Source organism: Solea solea, chromosome 9, assembly GCF_958295425.1.
Source record: "Solea solea chromosome 9, fSolSol10.1, whole genome shotgun sequence".
In the NCBI taxonomy this organism is placed as follows: domain Eukaryota; kingdom Metazoa; phylum Chordata; class Actinopteri; order Pleuronectiformes; family Soleidae; genus Solea; species Solea solea.
This window is the reverse complement of record NC_081142.1, coordinates 28,657,149-28,672,916: the sequence shown is the minus strand read 5'-3', so window position 1 is coordinate 28,672,916 and position 15,768 is coordinate 28,657,149. Positions and strand designations below refer to the sequence as shown.

The 15,768-nt window shown below is 40.2% G+C and overlaps 2 protein-coding genes across 2 annotated transcripts in view; one reads left to right on the top strand and one right to left on the bottom strand.

The window, feature by feature from the left end:
* Positions 1–72: 72 nt before the first annotated feature.
* On the top strand, positions 73–9,724 carry LOC131465631 (E3 ubiquitin ligase TRAF3IP2-like). Its single transcript, XM_058638475.1, has 10 exons — positions 73–334; positions 3,678–3,756; positions 4,270–4,939; positions 5,573–5,615; positions 5,727–5,791; positions 7,478–7,575; positions 8,296–8,364; positions 8,657–8,773; positions 9,097–9,171; positions 9,366–9,724. Exons 2-10 carry the CDS (start codon positions 3,709–3,711, stop codon positions 9,510–9,512), a joined length of 1,332 nt encoding a protein of 443 aa, XP_058494458.1. The 5' UTR covers positions 73–334; positions 3,678–3,708; the 3' UTR covers positions 9,513–9,724.
* A 912-nt stretch (positions 9,725–10,636) lies between these two features.
* Positions 10,637–15,768, bottom strand: part of wwc3 (WWC family member 3) — a 46,358-nt gene continuing 41,226 nt past the window's right edge. The window contains exons 14-22 of the mRNA XM_058638639.1: positions 15,542–15,737; positions 15,276–15,446; positions 14,923–15,023; positions 13,367–13,517; positions 12,983–13,147; positions 11,751–11,843; positions 11,422–11,661; positions 11,196–11,323; positions 10,637–11,035 (exon numbers count right to left, since the gene is read on the bottom strand). Coding sequence (XP_058494622.1) covers positions 10,963–11,035; positions 11,196–11,323; positions 11,422–11,661; positions 11,751–11,843; positions 12,983–13,147; positions 13,367–13,517; positions 14,923–15,023; positions 15,276–15,446; positions 15,542–15,737 — 1,318 coding nt within the window. The 3' untranslated portion in view covers positions 10,637–10,962. The remainder of the gene's footprint in view (positions 11,036–11,195; positions 11,324–11,421; positions 11,662–11,750; positions 11,844–12,982; positions 13,148–13,366; positions 13,518–14,922; positions 15,024–15,275; positions 15,447–15,541; positions 15,738–15,768) is intronic.

Genomic DNA, 15,768 nt, shown 5'->3' with positions numbered 1-15,768 from the left:
GTCCTGACAAGGTGAGCATTTATGACACACACACACACACACACCCAGGCAGATGAAGGTGGAGTGTCCCGGGGGGGCGGTGCAGCAGCAGCAGCAGCAGCTCGGAGACAAACGGAAGAACGAACTCACCTTCAGCGTCAATGTCCTCCACTTCCCTCTGAGACGAGACGACAAAAAGAACAAATATTTATTTTTATATATATATTTCTGTTTTTGTTTCACTGAACTCGTCGAGTGTGTTTGACGTAGTAGTTTTGTTTTTTTTGTTTTTCGCTTGTTTCGCGGTGGAAGATTCTAGTTTCTTTTTGACGTCTTTACCTGAAGAAGAGCGACGGTGAGTAAACGACAAACATGTTCCTCCATCTTTGTCTCCAACTAATACGTTTGAACGTGTAAATGTTGTCTTCTACGCACGCTATTTACGCCATTGACGCAGTTAAAGAAAACACCTGTACACAGGTGGCAATCAAGTGGATGCGAATGCAATCATTTCTTCACATTAATCTGTTTTAACTTCGCTTTTTCGTGTGAAAAATGACTGTTTTCGTGTATTTGTCATGTGTTTAACGTTTAAAATAAAACCACACAGTGATTCACCTGATTAAAGGGTCATTTCAGCGAATTTGAGAGGAAATAAGAAGCAGCGCGAAGAATCTGGGTCACAGTGGAAAGTGTTAACTAACACTGTTTGACCACAAAGTGGCTTTTTATTCAGATTCAGCAAACATTTACTGGAACTATCTGAGCTTCACTCACTCACTCACTCACTTTTACACGACTTTTAAAAGAGATTTACATTTTTTTTTTTTTTTTTTTTACATTTACATCTAAGTGAGCGCCACCTGCTGCTGAGAACCAGCAGGCTAACTCTCTAAACGAAAACACAAGTTTAGCCACTTCACGTGACACACTCCGAACAAAATGTACGTCAGCGTGATTCTGCCTGATATTTTACATCAAAAGTCGGAACTGGGCGTTGAATGTGTTCGAGTTGAGAAGTCGTAAGAAAAAACATGGCTAAGCTATCTTGGGCTAGCCATTGCTAGCAACACAAGTCAAAAACAACAAGCTACATGCTATTTTTTGCACACATAGATTAGCAACAGTTTTATGGAGTTAGATTTGTGTCAGTATTGTTTTAAAGTGCAATAAAATCGATTTAATTGTTCAAAAATATTGTATTTTATTTGTTAGAAAATGCACTTTTTGTTTGCAATGATCGAAATATTGTTTGCTCCGAACTCTTTTGTGTCTGCGCTCCCTCAAATGACATCCGACAAATCAATTGTAAGTATCTTAAAGTTGGTCAGAGTATTAACATTAGATATTTACAATCGTTTTGTTGGACGTCAACTTTGGGAACGAGTTCCAGACGGACAGCAACTCCAAGCCTGTGATGACTTCCGGTCCATTGAGCTGTCGCTCCAAAACTCACTAGCCAATCAGCAGGCAGCTTCCTAAGGCCCGCCCACAAACAAAAAACCATGGCACAAAGAACAGAGAACACAAAAGAGTCTGAGCAAACTAAATTCTGTTCATTGCAAACAAAAAGTGAATTTTCAAACAAATACAATACAATATTTTAGTTTGAAAATACTGACACAAATCTAATTCCATACAGTTTAAAAATTAAACTACAACATGTGTGACTGCCTCAGTCTGTTGGAGAGCGTTGGAATGTCGCCAGGCAACACGTGATCTAAACACTGTTACACTGACTTGTACTAGATTTAATCAACACTGTGGGAACTCCTTTGCCGATTTTAACGTAACAGGCATCTGTTTCTATTTAAAAGTTACATACTACAGGTTTAATTAGCTAAAATGTTGGATTCTCAGCTGTAGGGGGCGCTCAGAGCATAGTCTGTACTGATTCTGTGACTAGCATTTTATAAAAACCACACAAATGAAAAAACCTGAACTCACTTTGAATTTTTTTTTTTTTCATTTTTAGATTTTATTGATTTTTAGCGAAAAATGTAAGTATACATTTTTCATGTTTCAGCACTTCTTTAAACGCAGCATGAGAATGTATTTACATTTTTTTCTCAGAAATCCAGAGGCAGGTTTGTGGGGTTTTTGTTACCGTTGTGTTTATTCAGTCCCACACATGCTGCTGTGTTCATTTATCTCCTGTGTAATAACAGAGAGAGAAAAGTCCCCGTGTGGGAGACGTCATCGACTAAATCAAAGAGTCACCAACAGCTGTGTGGGCTGATTTAACAAAAATAAAGTCTTAAATGTCAAGGAACAGCTGAGGACAAACAAATAAATATTGTTAGTTATTATTATTATTTTTTTTTTAAATGACAAGTTTGTCTCAAGTTTTACTCTAAAATTTGAGATCTAAAGAAAAGTCATAATAACACAATTGGTAACAACACAAGTTAGTAATGTATGCAGTTTACGCAGTTTATAATTTTTTGTTGTTTTTGTGTGCCCTGTAGAGCAGGGATTCCCAAAGTCTGGGTCAGGGCCCACAGATGGGTCACGGGGGAGAATGTCTTTGGTCTCCAAACTTTTAAGTCACAATTTATCTATGTTTGTGTTTTGAATATCATACATTACATGTAGCTATGTTAAAATGGACTTTTTGACTTTTTGGCTCATAGACTTCTTTGTTAGCGATGAGACAATATATGATAACATCACACATCGCGATAATAAACGCACAAAATTGAATTTCCATGATTGTGATATTTGTGAATTTAGAATATCACATACTTTGTGATCTATTTTGAAATTGGGCTACGACAAACGATTAATTTGTCGATGCTTTTCTCAATTAATCAATTAGTTTGGTTCATAAAATGTTAAACTGTTAAAATAATAAGAAATATTCACATTAAAGAAGCTGAAAAATCACACAAACTGTTTTTAGTGACATTTATGGACCAAATAACAACTTGATTAAAGGCGACATAGACCAGAAGCTCCAATTAACGCTGCGTTTGTGTGTGTGTATCTGCGTCATTACCTCGTTTATGAAACCCTAAAGTTTCAGAACAAACAGTTCAGCCACTGCTGAGAAAATAGTGTTGTATTGTTTTCCTGGGCTCTGCGAAGCGGATCAGCACTTCCTTAATTTGATGTCGTCATCAGAAATCCTCACCACTCCTCTCACCACCGTAGCGCCTCCTGGTGCGGGCACTAGTCCGGGCACATCCGGTTGCGTACATTCAACCGCAGAAGAAGAAGAACTACTCTCGTTGTAGCTGCTGAGATGCAGAGCATCCACCGTGCCAGAGGGGGAGCTGTGTATCTGAGAGCTGGCCTATCTATTACGTCACTTCCAGGTACCTGGCCAATCACAGGACAGTGGGAAAGCTCTCGTTGGCTGGCCAATCACAACACAGTCCACGTTCTGGGGGTGTGGTTTTGGTCTGAAACAGCGTGCCTGACGAGATGTTTTCTTAAATAAAATCAGCTGATAAATCATCAGTATCATTGTTTCCATGTCTAAAATCATCATATTTGTGACTTCAGTCATGTGACACAGATTCACAACTTTTGCAAATGAAAGAGTGAGAAACGTGCAGACCAGGGAAAAACAGGAAGTGAGCGCATGAACCACTGTTAACAACAACTGATCACAGTGCTGTAGTCACACTGGTCCACTCAGCAGGCAGGGGGCGCCGTGGAGTCATGTTGTGATTTTTTTTGTTTGTCTTTGACAGGACTTTTAGATGCAGCTCAAATCAAACACACATGGATGTGAGGAGGAGGATCAATGATGCTGCCGTCGTCACCAAACAGGTGAGTCTGTTTTAAAGGCACAGTTCTGTGGTTTTGTGATGGGTAGGTGAACATCCAAGTATGTGCCCATTGAATTTAGCTGAGAGTCACTGATGTCGTCACGATACATTATCAGACCCATGTCTTTATAATGGGCAAAACTGGAAGAAATCTATGGATGTCTCTGTCAAAACCAGTCAGGTTTGAATCATATTTGGTGTGTGTATGCAGGATCAGACACTCTACCATAAGGCTATATTTCATCTGGATTGAATTCAGATGCATTTGGTGGCAACTTAAATGTAACATGGTTCACATGTGTATATCTCACTTGAACAGATCAGGATGAATTGTGTCATGTTATTGTGAGATGGTGGCAGATATTAGCTGATATAAGCTGTTTTAGAGACTGACTCCAGGAAGCATTTAAGTGCTGCCAAAACACTGGTTTAGTGTGGTTAAAAATAGTGTTTTGTTGTGTGCGACCCTCATACAAAAACCCCTGAACTGTCCCTTTAATTGTGTTGTTGTCAGTCAGCTCAGCAGAATCACAGTCACAGTCACAACACGCCTGAAGAGGACGATGAGACCATGAGCATCAATCCGACAGAAGCCAGAGTCGTCCACAAGCTGGACTCCGCCCCCAAACACGTTGGCCACCGCCTTGTCCCTGGACACGCCCCCTACTCTGACGACTCTCTGTTCAGCAGGCGGACGCTGAGCTCAGAGCAGGAACACGAGCTCACTCAATCAGAGCCCGGTCACGGCTTCTTCCCGCCTCCCCACAGTCTCCCCGCCCCCTTCTCTCAGCCCACGCCGTTCCCCAGCCGCGCTGACGGACCGTGGCTGCACCCCAGCTTCGCCAGCAGCTGGTCGGCGTATCCCGACAGCCTGCCGTCGTCGTCGTCGTCGTACGCGAGCCACAAAGATTATTCGTGCTGTTCGGGGGAGAGCGGTCACTCCGGCTACAAGGGTGTGTCGCTGCCCGGCAGGAACAGCGTCACCGCCATGAGCCTGGAACAGCCGCTGTCACTGCGCTCCAACCCGCCGTCCAGCGACCTGTGTCACCACACGCTGTCCCCGTACGCCTGCTCGCCACAGGGCGCCCCCTGCTGTGCACAGTTCTACAGAGAGCCGTTCAACAGAGGAGTGATGGTCAACAAACTGCCCACACCTCAGTACCAGCCGGCCTACAGTCCATACTGTGAGTCTATGTACATTATATACATTATATACATTATATACATTATATACACAGTTATGCAAATAACAGAATAAATGATTTAACGTTATTTTAACTCGTTAATGCTGACAGCACTAATACATACAGTACTGTACAGAAGTCTTAGGCCACCGTTAGATTAGTTGTTTTAGCAATGCTATAATAACGACAATAGAGGATCATTATTTCTATTTCACTTTACTGGAACACATCCAGAAAATATGTATGCAGTTTTTTGTTGTTTAAAATATTCAGAATCCTCTACAGGTGTCAAGTATTTAGCGTGATCTACCCATATATATATATATATATATATATATATATATATATATATATATATATATATATACAGTATATATATATATATATATATATATATATATACGTGTGTGTGTGTGTGTATATGTGTGTATAAATTTATATATATATATGTATGTATATATGTGTGTGTATATATATACATATATATATATATATGTATATATGTATATATGTATACACTGGCAGAAAGCAGCTTGTTTTTTTAATTCAAATATCAGTATTTGTGCTGGAGTATTGATGATCGTGTTGCACGAGGACGGACAAACACTGATATTCATATTTATTTTGATTTAGATCCAGGAGACTGTAGACTTCCTGGAGCTGCACACACACACTCGTGAGTTTGTTTTTATTATTATTTATTTTTTATTATTATTATTATTATTATTATTATCATTATTATTGTTGTTGGTTATGTTTCATTAAAACTGATCTTTAATTAACACAGTGGTCAGGAGGCAGTAGTGAAAGAGAAACACACCCCCTACAGTACACTGCTGTCACTGGAGCAGAGTAAGTATCTATCTACCAATTAACAATTTTACCAAACTACCTCACAGCAAAAGTTCAGTGACATTTTATTTGTCTTTGGTAGAAAGCAAATACTGTTACTGACATAATGGCATATAATAAATGTGCAAAGTTGAACTACATAGTTGCATAACAGTTGGTAGGTAGCACGACTCCTGTCACGTTAGAAATCAGAGGGATCCTCGGTTCGAGAGATATGCAAGTAACACACGCACACACACACACACACACACACACACACTAAAATTGCCAAAAGGTATAATCTTGATATCAAATCATAAATTTTTGACCACAGAGAAGTCAGATTTATTGTACTGGAGAGGCTAAGAAGTTTGTTAAGATTGTTAAGATCACACGTGTGGAGCCACAGTCTGATTGCATCATCATTGGTGGTTCTGCATTGGTCACAAACTTCAAATACATTTGATGACTATGCAGCTTTGGATGTTTTGCCCCCCATGCAGGCATACTCTACTTCACACAAGAAGCCTCTGTCGGCCTATATGTGTAACAGACTCAGGGTCTAAATTCTAACAAGCTTGGCTGACAAGATATCCCAGATGTATGCCACAAACATGATGATTGTGATCAAAGAAGATGGCCCCCTGCAGTCATGAGCAAGCTGACCCTAGAATAGTCCAGACAGGCAGTAGAGGAGGGTCGCCTTTGGCCAAGGCCTGAATCTGAGGTGGATTCCCATCCATGAACTCTTTGTCCATTGGATTGCAGAAGAGCAAAGGCATTCTCTTCTTCCATGCCTTTACTGGCTGCGATGTTGTATCAGCCTTCCGTGGTAAAGGCAAAAAGACTGCATGGCAAACCTGGGATAGATAACAAAACATTTATATTTTTGTAATAAATGTTTTGTTTTTGCATAGTTATAATAATACATTATTTTAAAGAGTAAATGGCAGGAAGAGATATAAAAAGGATTTCTGATTCATAAATTAGACATTTTACCAATCATTTGACACCAAAATCACTGAAATTGGCAGAGGAAATAAAATTCTGATGTGAAAGACTGTTGGAAATGGCGGCCATCTTTAAAAATGTCTACTATTTTGAAATTTACGTGGCTAATGGGATTTTTCAAAAGAGGTACGTTCAAATTTTGGTGCTTTCTTTCCAGATGTGAATGATTTTTTTTGCTAATCTACTGAACTATACCTACTACCTACCATTTAACTTACCTACCTACCTACCTACCTACCATTTAACTTACCTAACTTCCTACCTACAATTTAACTTACCTACCTACCTACTTACCATTTAACTTAACTACCTACCTTCCTTCCAACCATTTAACTTACCTACCTACCATTTGACTTACCTACCTACCTACCAACCATTTAACTTACCTACCTACCTACCTACCATTTAACTTACCTACCTACCTACCAACCTACCATTTAACCTACTTACCTACCTACTATTTAACTTACCTACCTAGCTACCTACCATTTAACCAGCCGACCTACTCTATCTATGAGTAAAAATCAAATTTAAACAGATTTATCCTGAGATGTCGACACCACACACAAGACATCCGTTTGTGTTAGTGTACACAACCTGATCACATGACTCATGTAGGTTATCAGATTACAGCTGCTCTCACACTTAACTCTGTGTGTGTGTGTGTGTGTGTGTGTGTGTGTGTGTCTCACACAGGACGAGTGTTCGTCACGTACGAAGCCGACAACGACAAACACGTCAACGAGATCATCAACTTTGTCGCTCTGCTGCGACACAATGGCTTTGACACACACGTACGTTTCTACATGTGTGTGTGTTCAGTACAGACGTGTGTGTGTATGTGTTCAGTACAGACGTGTGTGTATGTGTTCAGTACAGACGTGTGTGTGTATGTGTTCAGTACAGACGTATGTGTGTATGTGTTCAGTACAGACGTGTGTGTGTATGTGTTCAGTACAGACGTGTGTGTGTATGTGTTCGGTACAGACGTGTGTGTGTATGTGTTCGGTACAGACGTGTGTGTGTATGTGTTCAGTACAGACGTATGTGTGTATGTGTTCAGTACAGACGTGTGTGTGTATGTGTTCAGTACAGACGTGTGTGTGTATGTGTTCGGTACAGACGTGTGTGTGTATGTGTTCGGTACAGACGTGTGTGTGTATGTGTTCAGTACAGACGTGTGTGTGTATGTGTTCAGTACAGACGTGTGTGTGTATGTGTTCAGTACAGACGTATGTGTGTATGTGTTCAGTACAGACGTGTGTGTGTATGTGTTCAGTACAGACGTGTGTGTGTATGTGTTCAGTACAGACGTGTGTGTATGTGTTCAGTACAGACGTGTGTGTGTATGTGTTCGGTACAGACGTGTGTGTGTATGTGTTCGGTACAGACGTGTGTGTATGTGTTCAGTACAGACGTATGTGTGTATGTGTTCAGTACAGACGTATGTGAGTATGTGTTCAGTACAGACGTGTGTGTGCGTGTGTCTCACACAGATGTTTGTTGTGTTTCAGATTGACATATTTGAGCAGCAGTTCAGCAGCATCAGTAAGATCGACTTCATGGAGAGATACCTCAGTGAGGTAAACACACTGACCATGTTTACATGTTTACATGTTTACATGTTTGTAGTGTGTTCCAGTTGTAGTTGGAAGTTGGAGCTTTTCAGAAATGAACAGTATGAAATCAGTGGGAGGAGCTTAGGACAAAGAGCTTCCATCACAACATGATTGTTTTAACGACCTTCAAAAATCCTCAACTGTCTCTTTAAAAAACATTTAAAGAGACAAAACTGACACTTTATCTGAGGGAAAGTTAATGTCTCTGTCTGTCTCTCTGTCTCTGTCTGTCTGTCTCTCTGTATGTCTCTCTCAGAGAGAATACCTCATCATCATCATCATCAGTCCAAAGTACTATGAGACAGTGACGGCGCCACCTGTTGGTGTGGAGAACGACGAGAGGACGTTCAACACCGTCTACATCCACAAACAGGTCCAACTGTCCTCCATCTGAAATGTCCTTAAACTTTATAAAGTCACTGTCCATTTGAAATGTTTTCAAAGTAAGAGCGTCCACCATTTGAAATGTTTTCAAAATAAGAGCGTCCACCATTTGAAATGTTTTCAAAATAAGAGCGTCCACCATTTGAAATGTTTTCAAAATAAGAGCGTCCAACATTTGAAATGTTTTCAAAGTAAATGTTTTTATTTTCAAAGTCTCTAAACGTTTGTAAGTTCTAGGTTTCAGTCTGAGTTAAGTTTGTAAACATTTTGTAACAGATTTTAAAATAATTTTTACGTTGTTTTTTTTTTTAGCTCCAGAACGAGTTCATCCAGAACGGAAGTAAAAACTTCAGGTTTATTCCAATTCTGTTTCCTGGAGCTAAAAAGGTGAGTGAGTGAGTGAGTGAGTGAGTGAGTGAGTGAGTGTTAGGTCTCATTTGTTTTCTGTGATGATGTAACTTGTTCTAAAATAAACACACACACACTCTTGTCTCTGTGTTCTTGTGAGGACAATCTTTAAACTTTAAAAACTTAACTTAAAATGATGTTTTTCATTAATCCGAGTTGTGTTTGTTTTCCAGTGTCACGTTCCAAACTGGCTCCAGAACACAAACGTTTATCGATGGCCTCGAGATCGCGACGACATCCTGAGACGACTGATGAGAGTGGAGAAATATAATCCTCCTCCTATCGGAGAACTGCCCACCATCGTCTCCATCCCCATCTGAACCCTGTTACTGTTACTCTTTCTTCTTCAGTTTCTTTATTTTAACTTTGTTGTTTGATCATGTTGGCCTGTGACATCATCAGGGATGTCGTACAGTAGGTCAAAGGTTAAAGATCAACATGACCACCTCTCTTTTTCTTGTTTGCAGATTTTACTGATATTTACTGAACTTTTCTTTTATTGATAATAAAGAAAATATTTTACTGCCATAAATTATTATTATTGTTTTTTAAATGTTTGCTTTAAATCTCACAATTTAAACCTCACATTTATCATTAAACCTCACAATTTAACTTTTTACATCACAATTTTAACTTTTAAACCTCACAATTTTAACTTTAAACCTCACAATTTTGACTTTTAACATCACAATTTTAACTTTAACCTCACAATTTTGACTTTTAACCTCACAATTTTAACTCTAACCTCACAATTTTAACTTTAACCTCACAATTTTGACTTTTAACCTCACAATTTTAACTCTAACCTCACAATTTTAACTCTTTAACCTCACAATTTTAACTCTAACCTCACAATTTTAACTTTAACCTCACAATTTTGACTTTTAACCTCACAATTTTAACTCTAACCTCACAATTTTAACTTTAAACCTCACAATTTTGACTTTTAACATCACAATTTTAACTTTAACCTCACAATTTTGACTTTTAACCTCACAATTTTAACTCTAACCTCACAATTTTAACTTTAACCTCACAATTTTGACTTTTAACCTCACAATTTTAACTCTAACCTCACAATTTTAACTTTAAACCTCACCATTTTGACTTTTAACCTCACAATTTGACGTTATACCTCACAATTAAAGTAAAAAAAATGTTTTACAAAACAAAAAAGAAATGTTAGCATCACTTAATGTTTTTATTAATCTTCACGAGGTAAAAACACTGCAGATGTTCATACAGAAAAATACAGTGTCTCATATTTTCATCCATATATTGAAAAGTACATGAAATAATATTAATTTTAATAACATAAAAGGACATCAGTAATAAAAGTGGATACAAAGTGACATTTGATGTAAATAATTCTTAAGAATTCAGTAACAGAAGAAAAAAACACTGAAGTGCTATTTGTTCAAAGCTACAAAATACACTTAAAAAAAAGCAGGAAGCGTCTTTTATTTTGAAATTTCCTTCAAGGAAAAGTACTATAAAATAAGTTACAGTACAGTGAATGTTTGGTTGTCGTCCTCGACAGAGAGACACAGAGAGACATGGAGAGACATGGAGAGAGAGAGCGTGAGTGTTTTTCCTCAAAGAAGGAAATAAAAGTTTGTTTGTTTTGCTCTCGTCGTGTCAAAGACGTGAAAATGTCAAAACCCTTCTGGTGGCCGTGCGTCACAGCGCCTCCTGGTGGAAATAACTTGTACTTCATGAGCTCAGAGGAAAAAAAATACTTCATGTTTTTTTTTTGTGGAGGAAAATGATTCAGACGTCGTCGGCAGGAAGTGGAGGGATGTTTATGTTAAACCTGGGTCTGGTGAAGAACGCCATCTTCTCTCTGCACACACAGGTCAAACATGTCATTTTACAGTTACATGTCAAAACATTTGTTGTCATGATTTTAATGAAAAAAATATCTCAGCTGTAGATAAAGGTCATTAGGTCACAAGGTCAGGGTCTGGGTTCTGGGTCTGGGTTCTGGGGTTCTGGGTTCTGACCTGAAGGTGTGAACGGGCAGCGGCTCTTTCTGACTCTGTCCTCTCATCTGAAGAACTTCTTTTGAAGCTTTCCTCATCCTCCTCTCCACCGCCTCCTCCTGACGCTGCTCCTGTTTGCTCTGACTCGCCTGTGAAACAGCGACAAACACACAGCAGTGGTGAGTGCGGTGGGCGGAGCCTGAGCTCACAGGTCCTCCCTCTCTCTCTCTCTCTCTCTGCGTCTCACCTGACGCTGAGCCTCTCTCATCAGACCGCGGAAGCGTTCGTCTCTCAGCGCCCAGTGTGGCAGCTCGGCGGCGGCGTCTCTGCTCTGCGGCTCCTCCAGTCGCAGCTTCAGCTCTCTGAGCGCGCTCACTTCCTCCATCAGCTGCCGCTGACGCGTCCTGCAGGCCTGGAGGTCCAGCTCCAGGTCCAGAGACGTCCGCGTCGGCTGCTCGGCCAGAGACGAGCGGTACGACTGCTGCTGCTGCGGACGGGAAGAACAAATACGACCAATCGCGTCAAAACAACGTACCTGAGGAATGAAACTGTGCGTGCGTGCGTGCGTCCGTGTACCTGTTTATATCGCAGGGTTCTTCTTTCCAACGTGTTTCTGACAAAAGGTGATTTCTTTGGTAAAGTGGAGCTGTCACTGTCACTGCGATACAACTGAAGAGAGACACAAGAGACTGATGTTAGACTCGCATGATAAAATCACTCGTTCACGTCTTTATCTCACTGTCAGACAGACTTTTCCAACAGGAAACTGAAGTTTGTAAACCACTCACTCTCCCACAGAGAAAATCAGTGATTTTCTCTGTGGGAGAGTGTGAGTGTGTGTGTGTGTGTGTGTGTATGTGCACGTGTGTGTGAGTGTGTGTGTTGTTTTTTTATAATTAGTTTCTGTAATTTCGTGACTATTTTGTTTTTTTTGCTTCATAAAACAAAGAAATCATCAAAGTGTAAACATGAGCAGCAGGGGGCGCTCACAGTCAGCAAAGTTCATGCTGTTATTTCAACTCTTATCTCACAATCTTGACTTATTTCTCCTAATTTTCACTTTTAAATCTAATCATTTTTACCATTTATATGAAAATGTAACTTTTTATCTTTAAAATGTGAACTTTTAGCGAATAATTTGGACTTTTAAATACTTTTTATCCAGCTACTTTGACCTTTTCATCTCATAATTTAGTCTTTTTTAAAATATGAATTCAGTCTTTATAGCTTACAATTTCAAAGTGATGTAATGCTTTGAACTTTTATCTCTTTCTCTTCTAATTTTAACTTCATAAACAAATCATTTGACCTTTTATCTTTTTATCCAGTCATTTTAACTGTTTAAACTTTGACTTTTCATGTCATAATTTAATATTTTAGCTTAGAATATACAACACTTTAGACTTTTAACTCATCATTTCAACAGTTTTTCTCATAATTCTTTGACTTTTTATCTTATAATTGTGGCTTTTAATCACATCATTTTACTTCTAAAATCATCATTTAGTTGACTTACCTGGTATTTATGGCTCTTCTCTTTATTAACACAGTAGACTTTTATCTCCTCATTTAACTTCTAATATCATAACTGGTGTTGATCATCATTTATCCTAAACTGTTACTGTAACTTTAACTTTTCATTCTTAGAGTCATTTCTGACAGTTTGACAGTTCTTATATAAAAGGTGCAAATATCACCATCAGTGCTTTCACTGCTGGTTCTCAGCAGCAGGGGGCGCTCACAGCTCAGCCAGCACCTCAACTGTCCCTTGAGTGAGTGAGTGAGTGAGTGAGTGGGCGTGTCCTCACCCTGCACACGTACTGACTCCGAGCTCCAGGAGAAAACGTCTGCGAGCGAACGATGGTGCTTCCTCTCATAAATGGGGAGGCGTGGCCCCAGCGCCCGCCTCTCTCTTTAGCTCGCACTCTGATTGGTTCTGGGAAAGCCGCGTCGGTCATCGTGGACTTTTCCACCTGAGGATCAAACACACTTCAGTCCACATGGCGCTCTCCACACACACACACACACACCCCTTCTCTCTCTCACACACACGCACCTTTATCACGCAGCGTTTACTCGTGCGTTTACACACACACACACACACACACACACACACACACACACACACACACACACACACACACACACACACACACACACACACACACACCCCTTCTCTCTCACACACACACCTTTATCACGCAGCGTTTACTCGGCGTCTGACCACAGCGCCCTCCGGTGGTGACGCACGTGCCTTCTGCACAGGCTCCTCCCTCTAAGCAGGGAGCAGTGAACGCTGTGCTGTTGCCGCAGCCGCTGTCCACTGACTCCGCCTGCCAGCTCCTACAAAATAAGAGCCTGTGTCAAACGTGGAAACAGGGAAAAAGTGAAACACTTCACCTCACATTTTTGTATATTGTATGTATGTATGTATATTTATCTGCTTTTATTTGATTGATATCCATATGATTTTAGAAAAAGCTGCAAACACACAAACTGTGTGTGTGTGTACATACATTGCTGAGAGGAAATAATCTAATATATAGAAGTGAAAAACTAGAATCATAAATAAAGACGCAGGCTCCCTCCAGTGGCAACAAACTGAACTAACAGAAGTGAATGTTGGCAAAGTCGTGCTGGGCTCTTATACAGTATGTGTGTACATATATATATTAGTGCTGTCAAATGATTCAAATATTTAATCGTGATTAATCACCATAGTTAGCTCACGATTAATCGCCATAGTTAGCTCACGATTGATTGCCATAGTTAGATCGTGATTAATCGCCTATGGTTGGCTTGCGATTAATCGCCATAGTAAGCTCGCGATTAATCATCATAGTTAGCTCAGGATTAATCGCCATAGTTAGCTCAGGATTAATCGTCATAGTTAGATCGTGATTAATCGCCTATGGTTGGCTTGCGATTAATCGCCATAGTTAGCTCACGATTAATCCTGAGCTAACTATGGCGATTAATCGTGAGCTAACTATGGCGATTAATCCTGAGCTAACTATGATGATTAATCCTGAGCTCAGGATTAATTGCCATAGTTAGCTCAGGATTAATCGCCATAGTTAGCTCAGGATTAATCGCCATAGTAAGCTTTGTCCCATTATTCTTTCTCATTTTAATGCTCTAAAGTGCAAACTTTTTTTTATTGAGACAATATCTCACCCTGCATATTTGGAGTTATTGCTCTTATTGTGAGAGCCGTGCCTGTTGTGTTGTTGTAACTGGTGTGGTGATGTGAAGAAAACGACAACGTTTGCTCGGCCAAAAAGAACGCTGATCTTGCGATGTTAATAACGTTGTTAATAACGATGTTAATAATGTTGTTAATAACGATGTTAATAACGATGTTAATAACGTTGTTAATAACGTTGTTAATAACAATGTTAATAACGTTGTTAATAACGTTGTTAATAACAATGTTAATAACGTCGTTAATAACGACGTCAATAACGTTGTTAATAACGTTGTTAAGAACGTTGTTAATAACAATGTTAATAATGTTGTTAATAACGTCGTTAATAACGCCGTTAATAACGTTGTTAATAACAATGTTAATAATGTTGTTAATAACGTCGTTAATAACGCCGTTAATAACGTTGTTAATAACGATGTTAATGGCGTTAATAACACGTTTAACTGACAGCACCTATTTATTATGATTCTGTTCTTTGTATGAAAATGTGATGCCGAGCTACAAAAGTGATGTAATCCCTGTGAACGTTGTCGTGGTCACCTCTCAGACGTCGCCTCCACGCGCTCGTCCTTCTTCTCCACGTCCTCCAGACGAGCGGCGGCGTTTGTGGAGCGAGACATCAGAGAGGAAACGCCGGGGTCCTGTGACGTCACAGAGGAAACTATGAGACATTCTGAATTCTGGGACATGTTTGATTCTGTGGCTTCATGTCCTCACAGCTGTTTGTTTGTGCTGCTTTATAAACCAGTGATCATCATCTTCATCATCAACATCACACACACACACACACACTTCAGTGTTCAGTGACATAAAGTGACCACACAAGGCAGCAGAGGACCAGCAGCTACAATCACTGATTTCCTCTCTGGACCTTGGCGTGTGCGTGTGTGTACCGTGGCTGTGGGTCTTTGCTCGTCTTCCTCTTCTTCATGAAGTCTCCTCTGACAGATGTTCTTCAGCTCAGGCTGCAGCAGATCTGAACCACTCAACATCTGGACTCTGAGCCAGTGATAAACCATCTCTGTGCTTCCATCACAGTCTGACAGACTCAGCTGAGCTGTACCCTGCAACACACACACACACACACACACACGCTGAAGCTTCCTCCTCCACCATCATCATCATCATCATCTTCATCATCATCATCAGTGTAACGCACCAGCAGCTCCTCCTGAGCCTGAGGTCCCAGCGAGCAGACAGAAAGCTGGAGGCCGCACACGGTCAGAGCGCCGACTGCGACAGGAACACGGAACCCTTCATTGAAGCTCATGTGAGTCTGAGGCTCCAGCGCACTGCAACAGTAAAAGGCACAGGCTCCGCCCACGTCCAGGGGAGTGAGGTGCACCTTCACATACCTGAGCCACACACACACACACACACACACAC